We start from the raw sequence: 22,015 nt of genomic DNA, 5'->3' as shown, positions 1-22,015 counted from the left end.
ACCATGTTACCGTAACATTTCTTAAATAAAAAATTAGAAAACTATGGAGATAATTCACCGGAATTCACTAATTCTCGTTTGTATCTTGTTTGGCTGGCTTTTGCAGTGACCGGATTAAATCAAAGCTTGCATATGACAGGACGCATTAAATGGAGCAAAATAAACCCACCACTCTTTTGGATCTATGCCAGACAAGTGAAATAGAGTGCCACAAAACATAGAAGACAATTCTCAAACCATTTTTGAACGATTAACAGACTATTTAATAAACAATTATCTCAATAATTGATTAATTACATAATAAATTAAATTACAATTAAATTATTTCATTTATTTGTGAAATTGTATTTTCAATAATTGAATATATGACTTTTAAATATTTTATTAAATACTATACAAAAGTAGTTACATATTCAGTAATTGACCTTAATTTAGTCATGTCATTTTGGAATTATTTCTATTTTTTATTATCTTTTCTGAATTATTGTTCATCAGTAATTTTTAAATTTTTTTCGAATTATTCTTAATAAATTTTTAAAAAATAAAGTAGACGTAGTACAATTACCAAATTAACTTTTTAAATTATATTATTATAGTAAAATCCAATCCACCACCCCCCCGAACACGAAGAACCCACCCCTTAAAACCACCCCAAAAATAAATAATAATAATAATAATTATCATTATTATTCCGATGGAATCCGTGCCAAACCCACCAGATTAGTTCCAAAAGTAGTCTTTCCTTTTGTGTATAATGAGAATTATCAGACAGCTATTGAATTTATTAACCTTTTCTCTCTGTTTTCTTAAGAGCTAAGAATAAGATTAAGGCTAATTTACGGAAAAATTAGTGAAAATAGAAAAAAAAAAAAAAAAAAACCTCAAAAATCAGATACCAGAAACGAAAAACCTCTTTTCACTTAAGAAGACGAAACAGTAACATGATTAGAGAATCAGATTCCAACAGTAACCTCACACTACACTCGCTACCAAATACCAATTACGAAATTATTCACTAAAACCTCTCGCCTTTCACTCAACGCTCACATGAACAACGTCACTCCTCTCCTCTTCCTTAACCTTAGGCACCACCACCTTCAACACACCGTTCTTCATCTCCGCCTTGATGCTATCGGTCTTGTACATCTTCTCAGGCAAATCGATTCTGCTCGTGTACCTTCGAACGCTCTCTTCATCATCACCTTCTTTCCCTCCTTCACCTTTGATCACCAGAGTGCTCTGTTCCAGGGACACCTTCACATCTTCTTTTCCCAGCCCCGGCATGTCGATTCGGAGATTCAGGGCGTCTTCGTCTTCCTTTGCATCCCAACCTCGTCGTAGGCCGCCACGTGTCCCGGCAAACAACGGATTCTCTGTCATTTGGTCCACCAGGTTAAGGACCTGGCTCAAGCTCCTTGTAGGAGAGAACGGATCAAACACATCTACAAACAAAATGGATCAAATCTTAGTTGATTTTCAAAAACTTGAACACAAACTAAGAGAGTTTAAATATTGAAACACATATTATACACGTACCTGAGAAGAAATCGCGGCGGCGAGGAGCAGAGCGCCTGTCAAAGTCGAGTTCACCGGAGTCAGAGTCATCGTATTCACGAACGGCATTGGTGTTGAAGAAGCGGGAGGCTGAGGTGGCAGTCGGAGTGATGGTACGGCTGAGAGACCTTGGGAGGAGAGTTGAGGATACAAATCTCTTGAGAGCAAGCGAGGACGCCATTCATGACTTAAGAGTAGGTCCTTAGAACAAACGAAACGACTGTGTTTGCTGAATCGTAGCTATTTACTTGCTGAAGACGAAATGGTAGAAGAGGTGAAGTGCATTTATAGGAGGAGGCGAAGGTGCGAGAAGGCAGAGAAGATTCTGGAGAGATTTCTGTTATGGATAATTCTGGAAGGAGAAGGACACGTCAGCAAGTGCAACTCTGATATTTGTTTTCCCCTTCCCCGCCTTGCGCTTTAAGTAATAATGTAATATCTTAATTTTGATTAATTAAATATTTAATTTAATTTCTTGCTTGTTTTAAATCAGGGAATTTAATCTGTTAATGTCTCAAATAAAAAAAGTAATTAACCTTGTAATGATGTATTAAATAGCAAGATAATAGAAGATAAAACTAGTAATTTAGTTAGTAAAGTATAGAAGCTTTTACAGTATTTGGTCATGACAATAAATTGAGATGGTAAAGATATCGTGAATACCAATAATAGGATCGTCCACAACTTGGAGAAATCTTTTTCAAATTAAAAAGGGCCCTTCAAGCACACATATTTTGATGTTCTAGAGTAAACACCCCGGGCTTGACTTAGCGGTGATTGAAAGTGTGACCACAGAGTACAGACTACAGGAGTACAGGACAGAGGCTAGAGGCTGCTGTGTATAAGAAAGAAAAAATTCAATTGTTTAATTAGCAGAAGATAGATGCAGTGGCTGCCGCACGAGGTATCAATTTGAATGTATTATATATATATATATTATATAATAAATCAGTAATCACCTGGTAGGCTGGTCGCTGCTTCCAGAGTTCTTCCGTCTTGTCATTTACACTGTCTCCAAAGGTATAACTGTTTATTATTGAAAACTATTGTGTATGTATTCTGGTGCGCCCTTAAACAAGCAATTCTTTTTCTATATTAAGATATTCTTTCTAGGTGTTTATATAACTCATCAATCCAATATCAAATTTAATATAATGATGCCTCACCAAATCTCAAATGCACGATTTAAAACATAAAAAACTATCTCTAAATAGTTTGGTAATTCGTTTAGAATTTTTGAATGTATTACTCAAAAGATTTTAAATTCGAATAGAAACTTATTTAATCCTTAACTTCAAGTCTTAGAAAACTAGTTGAAATACACGCAAACTAACTAAACATCTCTAGATATAAAAAAAAAAAATATATTATATATTATATTAAATTCAAGCATAAAGTTAGTTGCACTATGTGAAAATTGTAGCACTATTTAAAACTTTCATAAAGTGATTAATTATGTGTAAATAATAATTAGGGTACATGAGGAATGCTTTTATAATCTTTATTTACACGTGGAATATTGTACGTTTATATAGATGACAGCCCAAGAAGCCAAGATAAAATGTGAGTCCAGTCTAAATGTTAATGGGTTTGGTAGCAGAAAGGTAGCCCGTAAATTGGTCATCTGTTGATGGCCTGGTTCTGGTCCATGATCTTCACTAGTTAAGACAGTCCAACACCAGGAACTGGAAAGAAGAAAAGGGGCTAGATCCAATGAAAAGCAATAACAATTCATTTAAAAATACGCAGGATATTAATTGGAATTAGAAGCTGTGTATGAGCTAAGAAGTTAAGATGAATGAATTACAGTCAACAGTAGGGGTATACACGAGCCGAGCGGAGTATTTAGACACTCAAGCTCAGTTCGTGATAAACAGTATCAAATTCAAATTGAACATCTTAAATACTTGGCTCGAGCTCAAGCTCGCGAATATGGTGGATACTTAAACTAGAGCTTGAGTTTATTGTGAAAAGAGCTGTTTGTCATTTTATAAACTTAAAATAAAAAAAAAATACAAAAACTTGTAATTTAACCCTTCGAGCGCAATGAAGATTGAGCTAACTTCACCCAATCAAACTCGGCTCAACGTCTTAAAGAGCCACTCGAGCCTCAACGTCTTAAAAAGCCCTCAGCTCAAGCTCGACTCAATTGACTTCAAATCAATTCAAGCTCTCTGAATCACAAACCGCTTAACCTTCTCGTTCCTGACTCAACAGCAACAGCTCAATGAAGAAGACAAAGTGGTTACTACATATTCCTTACAGCTGGAAAAAATGCTAATCCAACGGTTTCATGTTATTAGGTGATCATTGTTCTGAAACTTTAGAACAGGAGGCTGAAATCTTGGGTGGGTTGGTTGGAAGACTTGTTGAATGTCATGTCGGTTTTCTCGTATTCTACTTGGTGCTTGAAACTTGAGTAAAGCTGCAAAATGATCAAGTTACTGGGGATGAATCCAAAAACCAGGGCATTTAATTCTTGATTCGATTCAACAATTATCCAATTTTTACAAGAGCAAGAATATCACTCAACCTTAACACGAATCACATCACACATTACTCTCCTCTCTGACTAAGGAACCACCACCTTCGTCTCTGCCTTGATCCATTGCTCTTGTACATCTACCTGCAAGAAAATTCTCATGGACCTTCAACGCTACCTCACACCACCTTCGTTCGCTCCTTCACCAGCTTTAACCACCAGAGACCCTGTTTCCACTGTTACCTCACGTCATCCTTCCCAGCCCCGGCATATCCATTCGGAGATTCAGGCATTTTTCGTTCTTTCAAATCCCAACCTGGTTTAAACTCACACAAATTAAAAGAGTCGTAGCCGTATTGACGAGTACCGTTGTATGTGTCGTTTGAAGAAGTGAGAGGCTGAGGTTTGCAGTAGAGCGATTGTGCGGTGAATGAGCTAAGGACGCGAGTTGAGAAAAAGTTTCTGAGAGCGAGAGAGGACGCATTAACAAGTTAGTAGAAGCTTGAATAGCAAGAAAAGACTCTTCACTAATCTACTGGATAAACAACGGAAAATGAGAGTACAATAATAAGAGGGAGCGAGGTGAAAATACAAGGATACCATAGCACATATGTTACAAATGTATAACAAACCTATAAATTCATGCCACCTTTCATTTTTTCTTTTTATCCATTTTTCATTTTTTTAAAATAACAACAATATTAGGATGAGTTTGTAACTTCCCTTATAATCACTCATTTCCGTTTCCATTTTATTTACAATCTATTTTATTTAATTTCCAAAAATAGTATTTAAGCTGTTAGATTTTAAAATTAACTTCTAGAATATTGAATTACAAACGCTTTAGATTAAACAAAACTCTAATATATAATATAAAATACAGAAATATGAATTAAAATAAAAACTTTAAATATTTAAAAAATATTAAACCGACAAATCTATTGGACAACAGTAGTTGTTGACCTCCAATACAAATGTCATCAGACACGTCCATCGACATTATCAAGGTCGACTGGACTAAAGTTTTCTCTTGATACACCAGATAGGACTGTATATGCCGAACCGAGTTGAACACTACGGTGTTCGAGCTTGGCTCATAAAAATTTAACGACTCGAACTCGAGTTCGACGAACTCTGAAAACCAGGCTTGAAGCTCGAGTTCGTTAAATATTTTGAGCTCAAATTCAGCTCGCAAATCGCTCGTTTTAAGTCCTCAATCTAAAGCAATCCATCAACAATCCTTCAAAAATAACCCCAATACAAAGCCAACCCACTAATCATCACCAACCATCATCAGATCCAAAGCCAAATAGCCACAAATATATGACTCAAAATTCAATCAACTGTGAGAGATAGAAGAAGATAGAGAAAGAAAAGCAAGAAAAGCAAAGAGGGAGAAGGAAAGAGATGGAAGATCGAAGAGAAGTAAAGAAAGGTGAAGAAGAGAAAATAGAGGAGGAAAAAGACGAAGGAGAAAAAAGATGAAGAAAAGGAAGGAAAAGTGGCGACGCTAAAGAAAGAAGATAGAGTTTAAGCATGGGATAATTTATATTGAATATAATAATTATTATATATATAACCCCCTAATACTTAAAAAAATAACACTTATACCTCTTCGATCATTCACAAGCCTATCAAACCGAATAATGGGTATTTCGTAACTTGGCTCGAGAGGGTATTCGAGCTGCTCAAACTTGACTCGACTTTTATCAAGCCAAACCTAGCTCATTCGAGTCCAACCGCGAGTGACTCAGCTCGCTTACACCCTACTATTTTCCAACTGATTTGACTACACATACTAAACAGACGGCTTCAGAGAGAAATGTAATTAGAAAAATAAATAAATAAATAAAAACCCTTTTAAAAAAGTCGATGTAATTAGTTTCCATTACCTTTTTTCTGAAATATAATGGAGGGAACCACATTTTTAGTACTTTTACAAAGCTTGGTGTTGTCTTGCTTATTCATTAATGGGTTGTTATGATAAAAGTGGTGGTCCTAATTTGTACCATTATTACGTTGTTATTGCTTTTTAAAAAAAAGAAGGAATAAGGTTAAAAGTAATGGTAAAGCCAAAGCTTACAAAATGATTGTTGTGGGGAAAAAAAGATATGAAAATAATCATGCCAAATCTAGAGAAAAGATAACAATTAATGTTGTCAAAATTGGATTAAAAAACTTAATAATAGGTCATTATCTTTTGTTTTACTTAATAAATGTGCTAATAATTCTATTATAACCTTTAATCACATTCTTCGTTTTTTTTTTTTGTTTTTTTTTTTTTTATGATTTTCGTTCAAATATATGAATTTTGAGAATGAGGATAAGACATCTCTTCAATGTTTTTATCCATTTTTATTTTTTTAGTCCTCTACAAGATTATTATTTGTCTATTTTTGGAGACAAATAATAAAACAAAAACAAAAACAAAAATATACTTACTATACCCTAAATATAATTAACTTTTAATCATAGTAATATGATAAGATTATCTTTCTAAGTTTTTGTATTTAGAAATATTTAATTTTTTTTTTTTAGGTATTTGATGTATCTAAGCCTACATTGGAGGGTGTCTAATTCTCAAAGTCACAGAACACCTTACAAGTTTAATAGATTAAAGTAATTGTACAAATATAGTAAGTATTTCTCCTGTTATTCGAACACAAAACTCTCTAGGTATAACTAACCCCAGTGGTTAAAGGGTTTGTCATCCGACCACAAGGAGAGAGATAATTTTTCTTAATTATAAGATAAAAATACTAGGATACTTATAAAGTTGAAACTATTTAATAAAAAATATATATTTTTTTTTTTTACTTTTTATAGTATTATTCTTACAAGAATTAAGGGTCCAAGTCCATTATATATCTTGATATTGATGTGGGTAATTTCGTGACATACCAATTCTCTTATGATATCACCAGATTTATGCACCTCCAAAATTTAATTAAAATAATTACGAAAAAGGCCTCAGAGTAAAACAATATGATAAATCTGTAATTATTGAACTCTTGATTTATTAAATTTTACTCATCTACTGTAAAATAAATCCTGATAACACAAATTTAAAATCATTCTTTTAGTAATATACGTCTTAAATTATCCATCCTCCGATGCGTCAAATTTGAACATCTTTCTTGTCTTAATCATCCCCCTAATTTCTTATACCAATAATAACCCCAATTATTAAAGGGGCAATTTGGTTAAACGAACCAAAAATTCAGCAAGCCCCAAATCGGAACTTTGGTAAACCAAGAGGGGTAATATCGTAACTTCGTTTCCGCCTCCGTTTCAACAAATTGAAAGGCAGGTGGCGGCAGGAAACGCATATGCGAATATCCAAAAAGAATTATTCTTAACACCAGGCGTATATCCGCATCAAAAAGCCGCGGGCCCATGACGCCACGTAGCATACGACAAACTGATGATGTGGCAGAGTTGATGGATCAGAATTGATGATGCCATGCACGTGGCAATGAAAATGATATTTATACTTGGCCCTGTTAAGAATGGTTGTCCGAATCAAGGACATGGAGAAAGAACAGAGAAAGTTCCTTCTGTGTCATTTTTCGAGTCGCTAGATAAGCTGATAAAGAGGAAGCTGATAATGGCGTTTTGGATTTTTGCATTTATGGACTAAAATTAAAGTTGGGATTGAGAGCTGAAAGTTCCGTTTCATGGGGCAGCCATTTCTGCCGAGTTGTATATCCAAACAGATAGAGGGGAAAGATGTAGTTTCGAATGGAAGAAGATAGAATTTGGATGAGGTTTGAGTGAAGGAAGATCTCGAATTAACCATTCGGATTTAATTAATTAAATTGAAACTGACACGTAATTGGGGAGGAAAGGAATAATAGAAAAATGGGTCGAGGCTCCATTCATTATTAAATTGTTTCGGTTTTAGTTTACCTAAGAAGCAATTAAGATAGTGTTTGATGAGTAGATGGAGAGCGATTTTTTATTTTTTTATCAGTTCATGTATAGTTCAATTAATTTTTTAGGATCCTGAAGTTAACAGTTTGATAAATTCTCTCAGTGACCAACCCAGATGAATCAAACTTAGAACCTCTTGAGTAATACATCCAAAAGTTATAATTGACCTTTCGATCATCCAATGATGATTATAGCACAAAATGGATGGAGGGCATTCGGTTTCCAATCCAGATTGCGTAGACATTTATTGACCACGTTTTTACATAATCAGAATATAAGATTCCAGAGCAAATGGGAACTTACATCATTCTAAGCAATTTATTATTATACATCAATAATAGTGAATACCAATAATAGGATCGTCCACAACTTGGAGAAATCTTTTTCAAATTAAAAAGGGCCCTTCAAGCACACATATTTTGATGTTCTAGAGTAAACACCCCGGGCTTGACTTAGCGGTGATTGAAAGTTGACCACAGAGTACAGACTACAGGAGTACAGGGTACAGAGGCTAGAGGCTGCTGTGTATAAGAAAGAAAAATATTCAATTGTTTAATTAGCAGAAGATAGATGCAGTGGCCTGCCGCACGAGGTATACAATTTGAATGTATTATATATATATATATATATATATATATAATCAGTAATCACCTGGTAGGCTGGTCGCTGCTTCCAGAGTTCTTCCGTCTTGTCATTTACACTGTCTCCAAAAGGTATAACCTGTTTATTATTGAAAACTTATTGTGTATGTATTCTGGTGCGCCCTTAAACAAGCAATTCTTTTTCTATATTAAGATATTCTTTCTAGGTGTTTATATAACTCATCAATCCAATATCAAATTTAATATAATGATGCCTCACCAAATCTCAAATGACACGAATTTAAAACATAAAAAACTATCTCTAAATAGTTTGGTAATTCGTTTAGAATTTTTGAATGTATTACTCAAAAGATTTTAAATTCGAATAGAAACTTATTTAATCCTTAACTTCAAGTCTTAGAAAACTAGTTGAAATACACGCAAACTAACTTAAACATCTCTAGATATAAAAAAAAAAATATATATATATATATATATTAAATTCAAGCATAAAGTTAGTTGCACTATGTGAAAATTGTAGCACTATTTAAAACTTTCATAAAGTGATTTAATTATGTGTAAATAATAAATTAGGGTACATGAGGAATGCTTTTATAATCTTTAATTTACACGTGGAATATTGTACGTTTATATAGATGACAGCCCAAGAAGCCAAGATTAAGAATGTGAGTCCAGTCTAAATGTTTAATGGGTTTGGTAGCAGAAAGGTAGCCCGTAAATTGGTCATCTGTTGATGGCCTTATGGTTCTGGTCCATGATCTTCACTAGTTTAAGACAGTCCAACACCAGGAACTGGAAAGAAGAAAAGGGGCTAGATCCAATGAAAAGCAATAATCAATTCATTTAAAAATACGCAGGATATTAATTGGAATTAGAAGCTGTGTATGAGCTAAGAAGTTAAGATGAAATGAATTACAGTCAACAGTAGGGGTATACACGAGCCGAGCGGAGTATTTAGACACTCAAGCTCAGTTCGTGATAAACAGTATCAAATTCAAATTTGAACCAATCTTAAATACTTGGGCTCGAGCTCAAGCTCGCGAATATGGATGGATACTTAAACTAGAGCTTTGAGTTTATTGTGAAAAGAGCTGTTTGTCATTTTATAAACTTAAAATAAAAAAAAAATACAAAACTTGTAATTTAACCCTTCGAGCGCAATGAAGATTGAGCTAAGCTTCACCCGAATCAAACTCGGCTCAACGTCTTAAAAGAGCCACTCGAGCCTCAACGTCTTAAAAGAGCCACTCGAGCTCAAGCTCGACTCAATTGACTTCAAATCAAGTTCAAGCTCTCGTGAATCACAAACCGCTTAACTCACTTCTCGTTCCTGACTCAACAGCAACAGCTCAATGAAGAAGACAAAGTGGGTTACTACTATATTCCTTACAGCTGGAAAAAATGCTAATCCAACGGTTTCATGTTTATTAGGTGATCATTGTTCTGAAACTTTAGAACCAGGAGGCTGAAATCTTGGGTGGGGTTGGTTGGAAGACTTGTTGAATGTCATGTCAAGGTTTTCTCGTATTCTACTTGGTGCTTGAAACTTGAGTAAAGCTGCAAAATGATCAAGTTACTGGGGATGAATCCAAATCAACAGGGAATTTAATTCTTGATTCGATTCAACAATTATGTCCAATTTTTTACAAGAGCAAGAATATCACTCAACCTTAACACGAATCACATCACACAATTACTCTCCTCTTCCTTGACCTAAGGAACCACCACCTTCGTCTCTGCCTTGATCTCATTGCTCTTGTACATCTACCTGGCAAAGAAAATTCTCATGGACCTTCCAACGCTACCTTCATCACCACCTTCGTTCGCTCCTTCACCAGCTTTAACCACCAGAGACCCTGTTTCCACTGTTACCTTCACGTCATCCTTCCCCAGCCCCGGCATATCCATTCGGAGATTCAGGCATTTTCGTCTTCTTTCAAATCCCAACCTGGTTTAAACTCACACAAATTAAAAAGAGTCGTAGCCGTATTGACGAGTACCGTTGATATTGTCGTGTTGAAGAAGTGAGAGGCTGAGGTTTGCAGTAGAGCGATTGTGCGGGTGAATGAGCTAAGGACGCGAGTTGAGAAAAAGTTTCCTGAGAGCGAGAGAGGACGCCATTAACAAGTATGAGTAGAAGCTTGAATAGCAAGAAAAGACTCTTCACTAATCTACTGGATAAACAACGGAAAATGAGAGTACAATAATAAGAGGGAGCGAGGTGAAAATACAAGGATACCATAGCACATATGTTACAAATGTATAACAAACCTATAAATTCATGCCACCTTTCATTTTTTTCTTTTTATCCATTTTTCATTTTTTTAAAATAACAACAATATTTAGGATGAGTTTTGTAACTTCCCTTATAATCACTCATTTCCGTTTCCATTTTATTTTACAATCTATTTTATTTAATATTTCCAAAAATAGATATTTATAGCTGTTAGATTTTAAAATTAACTTCTAGAATATTGAATTATCAAACGCTTTAAGATTAAACAAAACTCTAATATATAATATAAAATACAGAAATATGAATTAAAATAAAAACTTTAAATATTTAAAAAATATTTAAACCGACAAATCTATTGGACAACAGTAGTTGTTGACCTCCAATACAAATGTCATCAGACACGTCCATCGACATTATCAAGGTCGACTGGACTAAAGTTTTCTCTTGATACTACCAGATAGGACTGTATATGAGCCGAACCGAGTTGAACACTACGGTGTTCGAGCTTGGCTCATAAAAATTTAACGAGCTCGAACTCGAGTTCGACGAACTCTGAAAACCAGGCTTGAAGCTCGAGTTCGTTAAATATTTTGAGCTCAAATTCAGCTCGCAAATCGCTCGTTTATAAGTCCTCAATCTAAAGCAATCCATCAACAATCCTTCAAAATAACCCCAATACAAAGCCAACCCACTAATCATCACCAACCATCATCAGATCCAAAGCCAAATAGCCACAAATATATGACTCAAAATTCAATCAACTGTGAGAGATAGAAGAAGAGTAGAGAAAAGAAAAGCAAAGAAAAGCAAAGAGGGAGAAGGAAAGAGATGGAAGATCGAAGGAGAAGTAAGAAGAAAGGTGAAGAAGAAGGAAAATAGAGGAGGAAAAAGACGAAGGAGAAAAAAGATGAAGAAAAGGGAAGGAGAAAGTGGCGACGCTAAAGAAAGAAGATAGAGTTTAAGCAGTGGGATAATTTATATTGAATATAATAAATTATTATATATATAACCCCCTAATACTTAAAAAAATAACACTTATACCTCTTCGAGTCATTCACAAGCCTATCAAACCGAATAATGGGTATTTCGTAACTTGGCTCGAGAGGGTATTCGAGCTGCTCAAACTTGACTCGACTTTTATCAAGCCAAACCTAGCTCATTCGAGTCCAACCGCGAGTGACTCAGCTCGCTTACAGCCCTACTATCAGGACCACACAAATACCACCATGTTACCGTAATATTTCTTAAATAAAAAAACTAAAAAACTACGGAGATAATTCACCGGACTTCACTAATTCTCGTTTGTATCTTGTTTGGCTGGCTTTGGCAGTGACCGGATTAAATCAAAGCTGCATATGACAGGACGCATTAAATGGGGCAAAATAAACCCACCCATCTTTTGGATCTATAGCAGACAAGTGAAATAGAGTGCGACAAAACATAGAAGACAATTCTCAAACCATTTTTGAACGATTAACAGACTATTTAATAAACAATTATCTCAATAATTGATTAATTACATAATAAATTAAATTACAATTAAATTATTTCATTTATTTGTGAAATTGTATTTTCAATAATTGAATATATGACTTTTAAATATTTTATTAAATACTATACAAAAGTAGTTACATATTCAGTAATTGACCTTAATTTAGTCATGTCATTTTGGAATTATTTCTATTTTTTATTATCTTTTCTGAATTATTGTTCATCAGTAATTTTTAAATTTTTTTCGAATTATTCTTAATAAATTTTTAAAAAATAAAGTAGACGTAGTACAATTACCAAATTAACTTTTTAAATTATATTATTATAGTAAAATCCAATCCACCATCACCCCGAACACAAAACACCCACCGACCCAAAAAAAAAAAAAATATATATATAATAATAATAATAATAATCCGATGGAATCCGTGCCAAACCCACCAGATTAGTTCCAAAAGTAGTCTTTCCTTTTGTGTATAATGAGAATTATCAGACAGCTATTGAATTTATTAACCTTTTCTCTCTGTTTTCTTAAGAGCTAAGAATAAGATTAAGGCTAATTTACGGAAAAATTAGTGAAAATAGAAAAAAAAAAAAAAAAAAACCTCAAAAATCAGATACCAGAAACGAAAAACCTCTTTTCACTTAAGAAGACGAAACAGTAACATGATTAGAGAATCAGATTCCAACAGTAACCTCACACTACACTCGCTACCAAATACCAATTACGAAATTATTCACTAAAACCTCTCGCCTTTCACTCAACGCTCACATGAACAACGTCACTCCTCTCCTCTTCCTTAACCTTAGGCACCACCACCTTCAACACACCGTTCTTCATCTCCGCCTTGATGCTATCGGTCTTGTACATCTTCTCAGGCAAATCGATTCTGCTCGTGTACCTTCGAACGCTCTCTTCATCATCACCTTCTTTCCCTCCTTCACCTTTGATCACCAGAGTGCTCTGTTCCACTGACACCTTCACATCTTCTTTACCCAGCCCCGGCATGTCGATTCGGAGATTCAGGGCGTCTTCGTCTTCCTTTGCATCCCAACCTCGGCGTAGGCCGCCACGTGTCCCGGCAAACAACGGATTCTCTGTCATTTGGTCCACCAGGTTAAGGACCTGGCTCAAGCTCCTTGTAGGAGAGAACGGATCAAACACATCTACAAACAAAATGGATCAAATCTTAGTTGATTTTCAAAAACTTGAACACAAACTAAGAGAGTTTAAATATTGAAACACATATCATACACGTACCTGAGAAGAAATCGCGGCGGCGAGGAGCAGAGCGCCTGTCAAAGTCGAGTTCACCGGAGACAGAGTCATCGTATTCACGAACAGCATTGGTGTTGAAGAAGCGGGAGGCTGAGGTGGCAGTCGGAGCGATGGTTCGTCTGAGAGACCTTGGGAGGAGAGTTGAGGATACAAATCTCTTGAGAGCAAGCGAGGACGCCATTCATGACTTAAGAGTAGGTCCTTAGAACAAACGAAACGACTGTGTTTGCTGAATCGTAGCTATTTACTTGCTGAAGACGAAATGGTAGAAGAGGTGAAGTGCATTTATAGGAGGAGGCGAAGGTGCGAGAAGGCAGAGAAGATTCTGGAGAGAATTCTGTTATGGATAATTCTGGAAGGAGAAGGACACGTCAGCAAGTGCAACTCTGATATTTGTTTTCCCCTTCCCCCCCTTGCGCTTTATGTAATAATGTAATATCTTAATTTTGATTAATTAAATATTTAATTTAATTTCTTGTTTGTTTTAAATCAGGGAATTTAATCTGTTAATGTCTCAAATAAAAAAAGTAATTAACCTTGTAATGATGTATTAAATAGCAAGATAATAGAAGATAAAACTAGTAATTTAGTTAGTAAAGTATAGAAGCTTTTACAGTATTTGGTCATGACAATAAATTGAGATGGTAAAGATAGGATTGTTTAAAAAAATACAAAAACCGAATCGAATCAATTTTTTGTTATCTGAAAAATCAGTTCGGTTTCGGTTCAAAGAAAATAAAAATCGAATTTTCGGTTTAGGTATCGATTTGGGAGAATATAAAAAGTGTTAACCGAAACCGGTTAATAGTTTAATATAAAAATATTAAATTAAAATATACAATTAAAAAAATCTGATTTATTATTAAAATATTAAATATTAAATTAAAATCAGTTAAAAACCGATATTTTTTTTAACCGGTTCGGTTTCAGTTCAAGAAAATTCCTAAACCGAAAAATTGATTCAATTCATAAAAGTATAAAACTGGTTAATCAGTTTTAAAAGAGAATTGTAGCTTATTATGTTTTTTAAATGTATAATTAATAATTAGATGAAATTAAATTAATTATTATCTTATTGATATTAGATCATACTAGTTGACATTAATTAATTACTTTAATATTTGGGAAATGATCTACAAAATTTTCAATTATATCATATTTTGCCAATATCAATTACAATTTTATTAAAATTTCAATGAAAATGTAAATGTATTACGTTGAATTATTTTTTAATCCAGTCAATGAAATGGTTTCATCCTATTCCTTACAAAGAACAACATCCTCTTGTACCCAAACAGAAACCAAATTTTGTCTATTTATCCTGTTATACCATAAGTTTTTAAACTATTGCAATTGCCCCCCTGACTACCATACTCCTTACCCAACTGCAAGCAAGAGCTCGAAAAAACAGACTGACTGTAAGTAACGGACTCGAGTCCTCTGGCTAGATCCAATTCAAATCAGTCGCCATGATGCCGGATCTAGGTCCGTTCTCGGACGAGAAATTCGACCCGAAGAAATGGATCAACTCGGCGAGTCAAACTCGGCACTCGCAGGACTCTTTCGACAATCACCTGGTGGATCTCGAAATGAAGCTCCAAATGGTCTCCGAAGAAATCGCCGCTTCTCTCGAGGAGCAGAGTGCAGCCGCCCTTCTACGTGTGCCTCGCGCCACTAGAGACGTGGTCCGCCTACGTGACGACGCTGTGTCGCTCCGCGGTTCCGTCTCCGGAATTCTCCAGAAGCTCAAGAAGGTATACATTAGAGATCTAGTTTATATAATGATAAAATCTAGATCACTCAAAATTGTTGAGCCCTTAACGATACAGGGATACACATATTGATGCAGTAGCAATTTCCTGTGTATAAATCATTGAATGGTACTGAATGGGATGAAAATTTGGGTAGCGGTACTGTGATCAATGAGTTATTGATAAAATGTAACATTTAATGTCAAATTATTAGCAATGAAATTGCACGACCTCATTTTGGTAATATAGTTGCAGTATCTTATAATGTGTGATTGGATAATGTTAGCAAATTTGCATTGTAACTAGCTTGAGCCAGTATCATAGTTCTTTCGTACAAATCAATACATGTTCGGAGAACTACTGGATTTTTGTATACTGTGTCAGCTGATTGTATTGTTAATCAGAATGGTTGTGTGTTTTTGTAACAAGGGATGTCTCTCTTGCAGGCAGAGGGATCTTCTGCAGAGTCAATAGCGGCCTTAGCTAAAGTTGATACTGTCAGGCAAAGAATGGAAGCTGCTTATGAGACATTGCAGGTAGAGACTGTTTTTGTTGTAGATTTTGTGTGTTTGATGATTTATATAAATTTTTAATTTTTTTAATCGCATAATTACAGGATGCTGCTGGATTAACTCAATTAAGTTCGACTGTCGAGGAAGTGTTTGCCAGTGGTGATCTTCCTCGGGCTGCAGAAACCTTGGCCAACATGAGGCATTGCTTGTCAGCTGTTGGAGAGGTAATATTTTCAGTTTTCCCCAAGTGCAGTTATATTATGATTCTGTGATTCACAAAGTTTTGTTTGTGTGATTTGATTCTTTATTAATTTATTTAATTTTTTTAAATCTATGTTTGTTAGGTTGCTGAATTTGCAAACATTAGGAAGCAACTTGAGGTCTTAGAGGATAGACTAGATGCAATGGTGCAGCCTCGTCTCACCGATGCATTATCGAATCGCAAGGTAATTTTTTTTTTCTTTTTGTTTTGTTGTTCTGTAAAATTCTTTATGAATTGCCATGTGTTCAACCTTTTGCTATTATTCAGATTGATATTGCCCGAGATTTGCGGGGAATTCTCATTCGAATTGGGCGATTCAAGTCTCTAGAGCTGCATTATACAAAAGTTCACTTAAAGCATATAAAACAGCTCTGGGAAGATTTTGAATCAAGACAACGAGCCAGTAAACTTGCAAATGAGAAGAATGAGCTTGAAAGACTATCAAGTAATAATGAGTTTCAATCAAGTTCGCCTTCAGTTTCATTTTTCAGTTGGTTGCCAAGTTTCTATGACGAATTGCTCCTGTATCTTGAACAAGAGTGGAAGTGGTAATTTTCATATTGCTTACTTATAAATTCTTTCATATTCTCTGAGCTATTTGGTCAAAATAATAGAAGCAAGAGCCATTAATTTCTACACATGATGGATTTCATGGTAATACTACCACTTAGTTTAGGCTACCTTATTTTCTGAAACATCTAAATTGCGTACTTTAGAGTGAGGCATTCAAATTTCTGATGTTCCCATGGCAAATTAGCTTGTTCTCCTCGGTACTTAATCCATCCACATTATTTAGACAGCTTTGGTAGTCAACATATCATAGAAACTAGTTCATTTTGTGTATAATGATTTTTCACTATATGAATAAGCAATTAGAATGTATCAGTAGACAGTGTTATGGCCTAGCATTGTTTTTTCATTACATTTTAAGCATCTATCTAAAACTGGTTGTCCTGTAGGTGTATGGTTGCTTTTCCAGATGATTACAGAACTCTTGTTCCGAAGCTGTTAATCGAGACAATGGGTACTGTAGGGGCAAGCTTTGTTTCACGTATTAACCTTGCTACTGGAGATGTTATTCCTGAAACTAAAGCACTGGCTAAAGGTTATATTTAATATCTTTTAGAGTTATATAATTTAGAATTTCTATAAAAAGAAATCATTTCTTCTCTTTTGATAACATATGCTACTTTGTATGTTCTGATGGTGATACATCATTCAATTATTCACTGCTGCACTTTTTAGATTCTTGAGATGACTGCTGGTTCAGATCGTACAATTCTCATTTTGTATCCAAAAGTATTCTTTGGTTAATATTGGAGCCTTGTTCTGAAGAAACTGTTTAGTACCAATGGGTAAAAGTAAACTATAGAGTTCACTCTAGGATTAGAAAAATAGGAGAGTTCTCTTTTGGAAAGTACCTGTTTTCTATCACTCATCTGTGATTGTGTGCTATGTGTTCCCTTGAACAGCTTATCTTCTCTTATTTTGAAGAGTTTTTTTTTTTTTTTTTTTTTTCATCTGCAAATTCCTGATGCTGGGTTTGTTCACATGATTAGTATGTTGTGATTCCCATTTATTAGTTTGTATGGTACTCGTCACTGAGTACTTTGTATGCTAATCCTAAGACAGAAGCTTCTACCTGGACAAATGACAATCCAAGATGGGTTTGGTGCAAAATTCTTCTCACTTGTCTTGGTTGATGAGCTTGGATATAATGAAGTGCAACTTCAAGCATTGTAGGACCATTGGAGATCTATAATGCTAACTATCTTCCTATATTTATCATTCCTTTAAGTAGTGGTTGCCTAATTCCGACATCAGTGTTCTTTTCTTATGGTGTTTCTAAGTTTATTCAAACATTCAGTTTTTCTACCCTTTGATTCATCTGATTAAAGTCATATAACTTCAGGTATATTGGATATTTTATCTGGAGATATGCCAAAGGGCATCAGGCTGCAGACTAAGCATTTGGAGGCCTTAATTGAGTTACACAATATGACGGGTACCTTTGCAAGGAATATTCAACACTTGTTTTCAGAATCTGATGTCCGTATTTTAATTGATACAATGAAAGCTGTATACATTCCTTATGACATTTTTAAACAGAGGTAGGTTATTATTTAGAAAACTAAATCCGTGGTTTTAATTATATGACACTCTAGATGATTCCCATTTTTTCAAGTATTTTTAAATTAGCCGTTTGAATCCAATTAATGTCTGGCCTGAATCTGATTCTCTTTCTATGTTATAAATGGTAGACAATGTGATGGTGTTTACCACAACTTAACTAATAAGTAGATGTGCTCTAGGTACGGACAGATGGAGCGTGCTATTCTTTCCTCTGAGATTGCAGGGGTGGATTTGAGGGGAGCTGTTACTCGTGGTGTTGGAGCCCAGGGTATTGAACTCAGTGAGACAGTGAGAAGAATGGAGGAGTCTATTCCTCAAGTTATTGTACTTCTTGAAGCAGCTGTAGAGAGGTGCATAAGCTTTACTGGTGGTTCTGAGGCAGATGAGCTAATTCTTGCACTTGATGACATAATGTTACAGTACATTTCTACCCTGCAAGAACTCCTCAAGTCATTAAGAGCAGTCTGTGGAGTCGATAATGTTGGTGACGGTGTTACTTCAAAAAAGGAGATGGGTGTGGATAAAAAGGAAGGAACTCAAAATGCACGGAAAGTTGACATATCAAATGAGGAGGAATGGTCCATTGTACAAGGGGCCTTGCAAATACTCACTGTTGCAGATTGTCTAACAAGCAGGTCCTCCGTCTTTGAAGCTTCTTTGAGAGCAACCCTTGCTAGACTGAGCACTACATTTTCCCTTTCAGTCTTTGGTTCAAGTTTGGACCAAAACCAATCGCATGTGACCAGTGTTGATGGAAATGGGGAATTGTCGACAGGAGGAAGGGCTGCCTTGGATGTTGCAGCTGTGCGACTTGTTGATGTTCCTCAGAAAGCTAGGAAACTCTTTAACCTTTTAGATCAGGTACATGATATTTATATCCACTCCATTCTTTTATTTTTCTGAGGAATTCCTTTATTTCTTTTCAAATACAAATTTTCCTCATTTTTTACTTTTGACATCTTTAGAGGTTGGAAGGGTAGTTGTTGACTTATATCATCTGAATAGCAGCAGACACCCATCAAATCTTATTGGAAAAATTGAACATGAATGACCAGATTTTTCAACAGTCATTCACTGTGTCCACATTAGTAAATTAATGAACATTAATTCAAATATTCCCAAAAAAAAAAAATAATAATAATAATTTAAAGAGAGCCTTTAGAAATGTTAGTGGTGATCCAATTGTGGTTTACAAACTCAAAAGTATAACAAGTTTCTTCTTTCCAGTTTTAATTATGTTTGAATTGACCATTTTAAAATTAAACAAATCCTAATGAACTGAAATTGAGATAAATAAGCTAATTGCACATAAGTACATTTGAGTTGTGCATGCTTGTAATTGTTATCAGTCTTGATTATATGCTCAGTACACAAAGATGAGTGATATGAAATTCCGAGATATACCTTTTGAATGATTATAGCAGTTAATTCTGTTCCACATCCCACTTCTGTTGGAATTTCAATGAGCAAATTCCTATTACTTTCTTTTTCCTTTTACTTCCCACTTTCTTTTTTAAATCAACAATTTTTGGAATTTTTTTTTTTTTTATAATGTGTTTCTAAATTATCAATGCTTTCTTTGCCTTTGGAGATTCCTTTTCTTCGTGCTTATAAGTTTACACTAACAGATATTCTTTTGTTGTCATGTAGTCTAAAGATCCCCGGTTTCATGCTCTTCCACTGGCATCTCAGAGAGTTGCAGCATTTGCTGATGCAGTGAATGAACTTGTCTATAATGTCCTCATATCTAAAGTACGACAACGCTTCAGTGATGTGTCTCGCTTGCCAATCTGGTCCTCAGTAGAAGAACAAAGTGCTTTTCATCTCCCAACCTTTAGTGCATATCCACAATCTTATGTGACTAGTGTTGGTGAGTATTTGCTTACTTTGCCCCAACAGTTGGAGCCACTAGCTGAGGGCATTGCTACCGGTGATGTCAACAATGATGAAGCCCAGTTCTTTGCAACTGAATGGATGTTCAAGGTAACCAACCTATACTTTTGGGAATTAAATCTTGAATTTGAGTGCTCAAACCGATATATTCAAAAAATTGTTTAGAATGCTTGACATGCGGTGAATCCTGTGTTAACACCATATTGGTCCCATCTGGGATATATAGTTGCTGTGTGTAAAGTCTAGTCGCTCAAGTAACTAATATCTGTTGATAGTCTGACCAGAATATTCTTTAGTTTTTGAGAAGTAGAGAATACAATTATCAGCTTTACCAGGGTGCCATAATGCCTTTCACCCAATAATTCTCACCACGTCAGTTGATAGTGAGCTATTTCATCCTAAAATGTCTTGTCATAACATAAGCAATTCAACATAGAGAAGTGCTAGTCTTACAAAGACAAATACAAAGGGGGCATACAAAGACAACCCCTACTCTTGATCTTCATGGCATCTCTCTCTCTCTCTCTCTCTCTCTCTTTCTCTTTTTCCGTTTTTTCTTTGTTTTTTTCTTCACTTTGTAGCTTTCTTTGTATAAGTCTTTGTAAGATAGCATTTTTCTTCAACATATTGGTCACACTAGCTTTAATATTCAGTCAAGTCAATAACAGTTGAGCACTTTCAGCCAATAAAAATAAAATCCGCATTAGCTAAATGTTAACTAAATGAGATAAATCTTGTCTGATAACAGGTTAAAAAATTAAACCAATCATAGGGTCAGTTTCTTATATATGTATATAATTTCGAAATTATTTTTGAACTAGAATATTATGATCATGCCTTAAAATGCACTAATGCCACAAATTTTTGGTTTTTGTTTCTTGTAAAGGTTGCGGAGGGTGCCACTGCTTTATACATGGAGCAGCTACGAGGCATTCAGTATATAACGGATCATGGAGCCCAACAGCTTTCAGTCGATATTGAGTACTTGAGTAACGTGCTCTCTGCTCTCTCAGTGCCAATTCCTCCAGTTCTGGCTACATTTCACACATGCCTTTCAACCCCAAGAGATCAGCTTAAAGATATATTGAAATCAGATTCAGGGAACCAGCTTGATCTTCCGACAGCAAACCTTGTATGTAAGATTCGGCGTGTGAATTTAGATTAGACATTTTCATCCAACAAAATTTTGATTTTGGAATAGATAATAGTCTCCTCAAAATCTTTACCTTTGTTTATGCGTCTGTGATTCCTTTCCCATCAGAATATGATATTCTGCATTCTTTATAGTGTATGATATATATTACAAATGATTCTGCACAATAAAGACGTGTTAGAACCATTGTTTTAAAACTCGACCAGTCGTGAGACCCGGTAAGATAATCAGGTCACGGGTTGACCGGTTCAATCGGTTGGACCGTTGATGTCAGTAATAATTTTATTTTCAAAAAATTGCAAATTAATTTCTTAAATTTTAGTATATTACAAAATACCCTTAAAAAGTTTTAAATTAGTCCATAAAATTTTTATTTATTCCAAAATGCCCAAAAAAAATCAATTAATCTCTAAACTTTTGACAGATCTTTAAAACACCCCTAGAAAATTTCAAAGAGTCCCCATAAATTTGTAGTATTATAAACCCTCCTAAAACCTGAGCCGGGTCGGAGAAGTTGTCGAGTCCTGGTTTGATCAGCCAATTCGGTCCAGCTTTTAAAACAGAGGTTAGAACCCACTCACTCAATCAAATCAAATGATACAATAGTCACAGCCAATTAAAGAGAAAATCAGGATATAAAGATAAACAAGCAGGAAATATCCCAAACTGATGAAGATAGATGTATATATATTTGGTAATGGAAGATGATAACAGCTATACCGAGAAAGAAATAG

At 35.0% G+C, this 22,015-nt stretch overlaps 3 protein-coding genes across 3 annotated transcripts; 1 reads left to right on the top strand and 2 right to left on the bottom strand.

Annotated features, from left to right (window-relative positions):
- Nucleotides 1-985: 985 nt before the first annotated feature.
- On the bottom strand, nt 986-1,808 carry LOC116126564 (23.6 kDa heat shock protein, mitochondrial-like). The gene is made up of 2 exons (XM_031412238.1): nt 1,537-1,808; nt 986-1,442 (listed from the first exon to the last, which is right to left on the bottom strand). Exons 1-2 carry the CDS (start codon nt 1,733-1,735, stop codon nt 1,033-1,035), a joined length of 609 nt encoding a protein of 202 aa, XP_031268098.1. The 5' UTR covers nt 1,736-1,808; the 3' UTR covers nt 986-1,032.
- An 11,176-nt stretch (nt 1,809-12,984) lies between these two features.
- On the bottom strand, nt 12,985-13,937 carry LOC116126591 (23.6 kDa heat shock protein, mitochondrial-like). Its single transcript, XM_031412271.1, has 2 exons — nt 13,560-13,937; nt 12,985-13,465 (listed from the first exon to the last, which is right to left on the bottom strand). The coding sequence occupies exons 1-2, from the start codon at nt 13,756-13,758 to the stop codon at nt 13,056-13,058; spliced, it is 609 nt and encodes a 202-aa protein (XP_031268131.1). The 5' UTR covers nt 13,759-13,937; the 3' UTR covers nt 12,985-13,055.
- Nucleotides 13,938-14,941: 1,004 nt separating this feature from the next.
- On the top strand, nt 14,942-21,557 carry LOC116126574 (conserved oligomeric Golgi complex subunit 7). The gene is made up of 10 exons (XM_031412252.1): nt 14,942-15,331; nt 15,775-15,864; nt 15,945-16,064; nt 16,185-16,286; nt 16,370-16,650; nt 17,062-17,207; nt 18,015-18,213; nt 18,415-19,096; nt 19,886-20,218; nt 21,015-21,557. The coding sequence occupies exons 1-10, from the start codon at nt 15,047-15,049 to the stop codon at nt 21,291-21,293; spliced, it is 2,517 nt and encodes an 838-aa protein (XP_031268112.1). The 5' UTR covers nt 14,942-15,046; the 3' UTR covers nt 21,294-21,557.
- Nucleotides 21,558-22,015: the final 458 nt, after the last annotated feature.

The sequence above is a fragment of the Pistacia vera genome, unplaced genomic scaffold (assembly GCF_008641045.1).
Source record: "Pistacia vera cultivar Batoury unplaced genomic scaffold, PisVer_v2 Contig180, whole genome shotgun sequence".
Lineage (NCBI taxonomy): Eukaryota > Viridiplantae > Streptophyta > Magnoliopsida > Sapindales > Anacardiaceae > Pistacia > Pistacia vera.
This window is presented reverse-complemented; position numbering and strand designations above follow the sequence as displayed.